This window comes from Lottia gigantea, assembly GCF_000327385.1.
Source record: "Lottia gigantea unplaced genomic scaffold LOTGIsca_14, whole genome shotgun sequence".
NCBI classification, from domain to species: domain Eukaryota; kingdom Metazoa; phylum Mollusca; class Gastropoda; family Lottiidae; genus Lottia; species Lottia gigantea.
Window position 1 is genome coordinate 2,236,655 of NW_008707617.1, and position 8,093 is coordinate 2,244,747.

An 8,093-nucleotide genomic window follows, 5' to 3' on the forward strand; every position below is an offset into this window, starting at 1 on the left:
CAAGGATTAAATAAATTAGTAGATAGTATTGACACGGGAGAAGTCAAAGTCAAACATAAGGGTAATGGAATATTTTTAAAAAATATACACACTGGAGAAGGAATATTTCTTTCAAAGTATAAAGGAGAAGGAGTGATTTTTGGAACAAATTAAAATAATAAAAAATGGGCAAAAAATTTAATCATTCAGAAATATTTCCTAATAACCCAATGCTCATGTGTATATGCGGTAGTTCCGGATCTGGGAAAACTCATCTCACTTTTAACATGTTGACAACACCAAACCTTTTAGATTTCAATTCTTTGTATATCTACACAACAACACCAGAGCAATCGTATTATCAATTCCTCAAAGCTTTAGAATATCTACCGAAGAAAGATGTTCAAGACCTATTTCAATATTACAAAGAAAACGAAGAAGTGGAAATAAAAGATATCATAGATAACTACATCGAAGGAAAGAATCCAACTGATATAAAGGTTTTTCTTACTAAAAATGTTAATGATCTAGACTTGTCTAATATTGATAGCAAACGAAAGAACTTAATATTGTTTGACGACTTCGTAGCGCAAAGAAATCAAGCCGTTCAACAAGAATTCTTCACGAAAGGAAGACATCACAACTGTCACTGTATATACCAATCCCAATCTTTTAACGGGATGGATTCTATGTTCATTAGAAAAAATGCAAATTGTTTTTTTTTTATTTGAATTAAACGATAAAGATTTATCTCAAATCATTCAGTCGATAAATCACGGAATGGACAGAGATACATTCAAAAAAGTTTGTAAAGCTCAATGGAGAAACCCAGATGATCATGGATATGTATTTGTAAATACTAGAAAACCTGCAGGTGAAAGAGTTGTGATCGGCATATGTTAATTTTATTTTTTTAAAAATGAGTAGCGATTGGAATACTATTTTAAAAAGAAATAAAGAATATATCAAAGCTAAGAATAAAATAAAGACCCAAGTTGAAAATAACAGATTACAACAACTCGGATTAACGGAAAATCTACAAACTCTATTTCAACCCATATTAAAATCTCAAGAGGATATTAAAAAGAGACTCATCCCTCCTATAGAACCCCTTCCTCCTATAGAACCTCATCACCCAGAACCGAATCCATATGGTGGTATTATAATTAGGACATAAGATGATATTAATAGTCTTTTTTCAAACCCTAAAGCAGATTTACCAAAGAGTATTACACCAATCATTGATGATGAGGGGTTATTGTTTAATGGATTTAGAATAAAATTTAGGGCAAATTCCCCTATATTCAAAATCGATACAAAAAACTTAATATTTACATTAACAAAAGGGTTAATAGATTTAATGAATGGTGGGTATATTGGCATTGCCGATTACAAATATTTACTAGCATACTCAAAATTTCTACATGCAATAAGAAAGTCGGGACCCGAAACAAGAAGATAGAAAGCAGTTGAAACATATTTAAATAAAGTTATTCCGGATGAATATGAAGATGATGAATCAGAAGAGGTAACAGATGATTATGCAGAAGATTATACACCAATCATACAAGAAATAGACGATTTCGATGATATGGTGGCATCTGGACAAGGTATAACTTTTTTATCCGACTACAACGAGGAACTACTTAATAGATTACGAGTAATATTAGCGGCAATGAAGGAAGGACATCGATCGCACAGACAATATAATGAAGTGAATTGTATACTAAAAAGACTCCTAGAAAAAGGTATCATAGATAAAAATGATTATAAAAGCGTGATTAAAAATGTCAAATGAAGAACAACTATTCGTCATCACCTCAAATAAATCAGACATTAAATTATCTCTAGATTATGAGTACGAACTCGATCGCAATCAAGAATATGAATTGAGATTAAAGTATTTCTCTGTTTACAATTCCATTAGAAATATCAACGAAAAAAGTAACCAAATAAAAATATCAACAGATAATGGAGTTACGTTCAAAACCATACGTTTACTACCAGGAAGCTTCGAATACCTATCTGAATATGGAGGAAGTGTCAATGGTAAAAACAATATTGAATTCGAAGGTAATTTGAATCTGAACAAAATAAAATTGATATTAAAAAGTAATAGTAAAGTTGATTTCAACGTAGAAAATTCATTGAATACGTTACTAGGATTTGATAAACAAATATACACCCAATCCACTTTAGCACCACACAAAGCTAATATCGAGAATGATATCGATGTCATAAATATACATTGCAATTTGATAAACGGTGGATTTTTCAATAAATACAAACGTCAGATTATTTACAGTCTTCCAACATTCACTGTTCCGATAGGATATAGAATTATAGAGAAACCATTTCAAACGACGTATTTACCACTTAATTCCTTTATGATTAAAGATATAAATCTGGAAATCAAAGATGGTAAAAATAGGTTAATAGATTTTGGTAACGAGGAAATTGTTATTCAACTTCATTTAAAACAAAAAAATTAACACTTTTCATTCTCTTCTTGAATAGTTAGATAATCATAATCACCAAATTCGTAGTTTTCATCCATGTTCAATTCTTTTCCGTCGTTGTAAGGATACATGATTCCTTCATTGTCCGGTGCTTTTCTCTTAACGAGATTTAGATAACTTCTAAAAACTTTCTTTTGTTTATCATCATCCTTTGGAATAACTACTCCATTGGTGAAACTTTTTACCCATTAAATTCATTCGTTACATCGTGTCCATTAGCTAATCGAATATAATCTTCAAAGGATATCTTTTCTTTTAGAATACCATCGGAAGTTAGAATGATATTGTATTTAACTTTTGGTGCTAAATATAAACTAAATATAATTCCACCATCACCGTAATCATTCTTTCCTTTACAATAATCATTTTCGGACACCAACCCAGCTTCATTTAATTTATCCCAATTGCTAGACGAAATGTATAAACTATCGGTATCCGTATAGTATATTTCAGGCTTATAAAATCCATCTATGACGTGAATAAAATTATTCATTATTTTTTTACTGTGAGATAAAACGAATGATCCCAAATGACTAGGTGTTAGTCGTGTAGATTTAGGAGGTGAACAGTCAAATTCTTTTTCTTCTTCATTTATCTCAACTATATATTGACTATCATTTACTTTTTCATAGTTTATAACGTGTGAATCGAAGTTGGCTTTTAAAGTCGCTTCACTCCATAGATGTCTCGATGTAGTTATATCCTTCTAAATAGATTTACCATACAATGAATTGCCTAATAATTTCATGCAATTACTACCCACAATATTACCTTCTCGTTTATATTTATTTCTTAGATCTCTCAAAATTAAAATATAATCTCTATAGGGTGGAAATTTAAAATTTTCTTCGTAAACTATACCATCTAATATTTTAATAATTCGTCCACCGGCTTTCACTTTTTCTTGAATATCGACCGATGTTAAAACGTCGTGACAGAAACCATTTCTGAACCTGATTTTAGTGCCAGTTTCCTTTTTACCTATTCTATTCGTAAAACTGATTTTATCTTTAGCGGGTATGGGTTGGAAGAACATGTTGGTAGGATATTCAAACCAGACTTTTAAAATAGCAGTTCTAGGTCTGAATTTCTGCTCATTAAAGAGCTTAACAAATTCTTTATTTTCTTCTTGTCGAAATGGTCTACCACTTTCCGCTCTCGGATATTCGCTGTCTAAATCCGACATGGCGAAAGCGTACAAACCGTTAGCATCAAAGGCCATTAGTTTAGTACATTTTATTTTTTTAAGTCTCGAATAAACCTCCGTTTTATCTTTTTGGTTAGCACTATATTCTTTGAATAAATCAATTATATTATCACTTGGTGTTACTGTGTATTCCTTTAATATATTACAAATTTCATCCATTTTATTCGTTTCAAATGATTGTCGATTTGCCGAAACTCTTCCTCCTTTAATACTTCGTCTGATAAAATATCTTATAAAAGGGTGAGTATGTGAGTAAACTTTTTCTACGTTTTCTTTTTCGGTGTGTTTCGGAACCATTCTAGTACTTTCATACCATTCTTCTTCAACCATTTCTTTATCGTAATGATATAAACAATACCAACCCTTTAAAGATAAAGGAGCCGTTAGATTATTGGAAATATTCTGAAATACAACTTCTTTCATTGCTTGATTGTATTTTATCAAACAAGCTCCGAGACATACCGTATCTCTTTTAGCGTAAGGTTCCCATTCGTGTCTTAAAGGTTCCCAATTATCTTTGGTGTATTTTGCAATATTAATATCGGCGATCTTTCTCAAATTCATTGGTAGATTAGATGAATTACCCCATGCCGCTAAACTAGATGTTTCATGTTGAAAGGAACATATGAAATCAATATTTTGCAAATAATGAGAGTTACCCTTTATTTCTTTCTGTCTTTTCCATTTTTTTCTGTAAATCTTCATCGGTGAATGAATTAGTTAAAGGTAGAGACAGAATTCCTCTGGCTGTTTTTAAAGGGCATTGTGTTAGTTTTTTTTACGTTTTTGATCATGATCCAGTTATCAAAACCGCTAGCGTTATGAGCAATTAATGTTATTCTTTTTTGATCTATTTTTCCTAAACATTGTAACATTTGATCGATGTAATCTGTACCTACAAATATTTCTATTATATTCATTAATTTATTATAAAATTCTTCTGGAACATTATCTGTAGGATTTAAATCTGGAAAGTTATGTTTTATTCTGTCTGACATTTTTCTTAGTTTTTCTAAATTAATTAACGTGCAAGAATAAGGAATGGCTTTATTTTCGCTATAGGTTTCGCAATCCCATGCGTATAAACAATCATCGTGAATGGTTGGAAAAACGTTTAGTTTTAGAGGTGAAACTTGCGTTACCGTATTATCATCTCTACAAGTTCTCCATACGTTTTCATCGTAATTATCTTCTATTTCTGTATTTATCTAAAATTTCATTGAATTTTTCTAATTCTTCAATGGTTATGTTCTTATCTTCTCTCGATCTTTCGAAAAAAATGAATAATTTATTAAGATATGTATTTAAAATTTCTGTTTTCCTTTTATAATAAGCTTTCTGTTTTGATGTAAAACCTAAAGTAATCAAACCACAAGATGAAGTTCGAACGGCAGTGAACGCGGCTAATACAGTTGGGACAATTATTTGAAGCATTAACTACGGTTACGGCTGTTGCCACCGTTATCCCTACTGTTAGAACTGTGCTTAATGTTTTGAAAACAGAATCGATTCTACTCCATGTTTTTCTACATTGGTTGAATTGTTGAATTGAATTTAGCTTTTCTTTTAGTTCCTTTTTGTTTTTCTATCATATATTGTTGTCCACTTTCGAGTTCCATTTTTTTAGGTAATTGAATTAAGTGAATTTCTGATAAAGCAAAATATGGAAAGTGTTTAACATCTACAACAGGTTGCCCATAAAGACGTTCATTCTTTATTTTTTCATTATCTGTTATAATTATTTCAGGTTTAATAAAAAAAACTATTACACTTACTAAGAATATTTGTTCTTTCGAATCATTAATCTCATCCAGATGAACTGAAAATTTTGTTTTTTTGATATTGATGCTTATTTTACATCTACAGGTATATATACCTCCAACTTCTGTTACATCATTTTGTTCAATTATTGATGAAAATATTATAAATTGTTTTCCTAGTTGACTTTTATGAATATCGATTGAGGTAAATAAATCAGTTGGATAGATAAATGTGTCTTTATGAAAAAAACTTTTATTAACAAAATATAGTTTTACGTATTCAAAGTCTGTTGCTCGTAAAAACTGATAACTGATTGCAACTTGTTTTGGTTCTGGATTTCTAATAATACTTATTGATGGTGGACTTTCCGTTTCCTTTATCATATCAAAAACACTAAATGAAAATTCATCTTCTTCTTTATCTGGTATGATTAACATTCTAAACCTATCTATATATTTTCCACTCGTTTTAATTTCATATAAGTGATAAGGCTTGCTGTTTTCGTCGTTAATTTCTAATTCTTTAGTTTCTACATTTTTTGTACCATTGATAAACTGAAGAACTTTACGAGCGTTAACTTTTTCAAATTGATATAAGTTTTGTTTGAAGAATATTGTATCAACTTTTACCTGTAAAGTAAAAGTTATTTCAATTGCAAGTTTCCTTTGAAAATAAAAGCATTATTATCAAGAAACATTTTATGAGGATCATCATTTTTGGTTTATATACTCTTATATTTGCTGTAAATCAATATTTTTTATATTCATAGTCTTTTGATCCATCAATATTATCAGTAATAGAAGCATGAACAGAACTCAAATTTCCAAATGGAAGATTGAAATAATATGATTCTTTCTTGAGATACTTTTTTCTAATGCGACTATATTTTTGTCCTGTTTCAAAACTAGGTTATTAATAGTGGTTATCTGTTGTTGAATAACACTATCATCAATATTTTGTATTTGTTGTTGAATATAGGTTTTGATTTCGCTATCATCGATATTCTGTAATTGTTGTTGAATATAGGTTTCGATTTCGCTATCATCTATGTTTTGTATTTGATTTTTAATATTTCTTAGTTCTTTTTGTAATTCACTATTAAGTTCAGTTTCCAGAGCATTTAATTCCTGTTGAAACTTATCTTCATTTTCATCTGGAATGTTATCTATTAATTTTTCAATGTCTAATTTTTGTTTTGAAATCTTATCCTCTAATTTAGATATTAATGCAATTAAATTTTGTAACTCAGTTTTGTTCACTACGTTGACCAATTCTTTTTGAATAAAACTTATTAAACCTTTTACCTCTTGTTGTAGTTTACATTCATTTCATTTCAATTTTATTATTTAGTTGACGTTTGAAGAATCTTTTCACATTACTTATTTTATCTTCTAAATGGTTTTTATTTACTTCAATTGAATTTATTTGTTCCCGTAAATATTTCTCGCGAACAGCGTCATTATCGTTTTCCGGAGATTTTATATCAGTTACTTTGAAATTGTTCATATCTAAATCACCTCGAAGAGTGTCTCCGATTTGATCCACAAAGTAAGGTTTCGCTTTATTTATCCACGCTGTTGTGTTGGGTATTTTAGTTTCTAAAGATAAAGAACCTAATCCAAACTTGTTCGCCATTTTTATTGAGATAAATTTATTACAATTTCTTCAAACTTTTTTCCTAAACTCAATTGATATAAAACCCAAAGTGAAAGCTGACCACAAAACTTTTGTCCCGGTAATTGAATTTTAAATGTTGAACATTTGATTGGTTGATTAGTCAATTGCACTATCTCTTCGGTGGGTTCTAATCCATAAGAATCGAAGAAATATAAGTCATTTGAAGAGTTTTTGTACAGAGCAGAATGATGAACTCCTTTTTGATCGGAAGTATGTATATTTGTTATAGCGTAAAATTTACCTTTCTTATATTTCAGATCATTTATTTCATCTCTCATACAATAATAAAACGGTGATATATTTAACTCATTCGCCCATCTCATAAGTTGAAAGTTTGTGGTTGTATCGGTTCCATATTTATCGAGAAAGATATTCATTTTTAAAAGTCGGTTTTTGAAGTTCGTTTTGATAAAACCTACCTATGATTTGTTCTTTGTCTTGATCGATTAATTCATATGTCGGAGGTGATGTGGTGTTAACTTTATCAACGATGAATATTTCGTTTGTCCAGTATCCAACGTAACCTTTTTCGAATTTGCTTTTATATTTGAAAATACGAACTCGATCTCCGACTTTAAATTTGGGTTTGATATTTAAATTCTTTATTTCATTTTCGTAGTTATGTTGCGCGTAATTGACTTTATAATATTTGGATTGTTGGTGGCTTGTGTTGGTGTGACACCTATAGATGAATGAATTTTGTTATTGTATTCATCTACAACCTCTGGTAATATTTTAAGCCATTTTTGAGATTTCAATTCCGTGAACTTTTTGAATAATTTATTTTTTAGAGTTCTATTACATCTCTCAATAACTACGGCTTTACCTTCATTATGCGTGCTGTAAATTTCAAATCCTAGAGATTTCATATATTTGTTATAAAATTCACTTCCTTTATCTACCCACAGTTTTTCTGGATGTCGGTTAGATTGTTTCATAATCGTTTCAAA

At 29.8% G+C, this 8,093-nt stretch overlaps 3 protein-coding genes across 3 annotated transcripts; 1 reads left to right on the forward strand and 2 right to left on the reverse strand.

Annotated features, from left to right (window-relative positions):
- Window positions 1-1,766: 1,766 nt before the first annotated feature.
- Window positions 1,767-2,471, forward strand: LOTGIDRAFT_157507 (hypothetical protein; the record flags this gene model as incomplete). The annotated part of the gene is made up of 1 exon (XM_009049714.1): window positions 1,767-2,471. One exon carries the CDS (start codon window positions 1,767-1,769, stop codon window positions 2,469-2,471), a length of 705 nt encoding a protein of 234 aa, XP_009047962.1.
- Window positions 2,472-3,204: 733 nt separating this feature from the next.
- On the reverse strand, window positions 3,205-4,410 carry LOTGIDRAFT_157508 (hypothetical protein; the record flags this gene model as incomplete). The annotated part of the gene is made up of 1 exon (XM_009049715.1): window positions 3,205-4,410. One exon carries the CDS (start codon window positions 4,408-4,410, stop codon window positions 3,205-3,207), a length of 1,206 nt encoding a protein of 401 aa, XP_009047963.1.
- An 821-nt stretch (window positions 4,411-5,231) lies between these two features.
- On the reverse strand, window positions 5,232-7,101 carry LOTGIDRAFT_157509 (hypothetical protein; the record flags this gene model as incomplete). The annotated part of the gene is made up of 2 exons (XM_009049716.1): window positions 5,232-6,095; window positions 6,877-7,101. 2 exons carry the CDS (start codon window positions 7,099-7,101, stop codon window positions 5,232-5,234), a joined length of 1,089 nt encoding a protein of 362 aa, XP_009047964.1.
- Window positions 7,102-8,093: the final 992 nt, after the last annotated feature.